The 856-nt window shown below is 57.5% G+C and overlaps 1 protein-coding gene across 1 annotated transcript in view; it reads left to right on the top strand.

Annotated features, from left to right (window-relative positions):
- The first annotated feature begins 717 nt into the window (after positions 1 to 717).
- Positions 718 to 856, top strand: part of FOXA1 (forkhead box A1) — a 3673-nt gene continuing 3534 nt past the window's right edge. The window contains exon 1 of the mRNA XM_009886960.1: positions 718 to 789. Within this exon, the coding sequence (XP_009885262.1) occupies positions 718 to 789 (72 nt within the window). The remainder of the gene's footprint in view (positions 790 to 856) is intronic.

Genomic DNA, 856 nt, shown 5'->3' with positions numbered 1-856 from the left:
GGGGGGGGAGCCTGGGGACTGCGGGACTCGGGACTTTGGAGCACGTCCCGGCCATCAAGTTAAAGGAGCATCTACTGGACTTTAGTAAATATTGCCCCTAATCTCAGGGGTTTAAGGCTGGATGGCCTTTTGCATTCTCTTCAAACAGAGGGGGCTGCCCTTCCCTTATCTACCTCATTTAATTTCCACCGTTCCCTCCTAGCATTTGTCCTATCCATCTGAAAGGGGGGGTTCCCCCCCCTTTCCTACTCCACTCCCCAACCCCCCACTTGCCCACCTCTGTCTCTCCTTCTTTCCCCACAAGCTTAAACCAATTACGCCGCTTTGCAAATAAAGTGCCGCCCCGGGGGGAGTTGCAGGCGAGGGGAACTGCCTTGTTTGCAGGTGCATCTCCGGCTTTGTAGGTGCGAACGCCTTTGTGCGGCGGACAAATGGGGAGAGGAGGAGGAGGAGGTGGGTACTTCTGCGACGTAAGATCCACATCAGCTCAACTCCACTCACATCCCAGCCGGCACTTCCTCACTTTCTCAACTGTCTCGCCCCACACCGCTCCCTGCCTCCTTTTTGGCTGGTTATAGAGGAGAATTCAGCACCACCACCACCACCCCCCGCCCCTCCTGAGCTTCCTGCTAGGTCGGGCTTTCGGGCTCTTTTCCTGCTGCCCGTCGCTCGCTTGCAAGAGGGCTGGATGGTTACACCGGGCAGGTTGGCTCCATAATGTTAGGGACTGTGAAAATGGAAGGGCATGAAACCAGCGACTGGAACAGCTACTACGCCGACACTCAGGAGGTGAGTAAATCCCAGGGTCTGGCTCCGCTGCTGCCCCTCCACAAGGGGGAAGGGGGGGGGGGTCTGG

This window comes from Charadrius vociferus, unplaced genomic scaffold, assembly GCF_000708025.1.
Source record: "Charadrius vociferus isolate BGI_N301 unplaced genomic scaffold, ASM70802v2 scaffold14, whole genome shotgun sequence".
Taxonomy (NCBI): domain Eukaryota; kingdom Metazoa; phylum Chordata; class Aves; order Charadriiformes; family Charadriidae; genus Charadrius; species Charadrius vociferus.
Note: the sequence above shows the minus strand (reverse complement) of the source record. Positions and strands in the feature narration are given on the sequence as shown.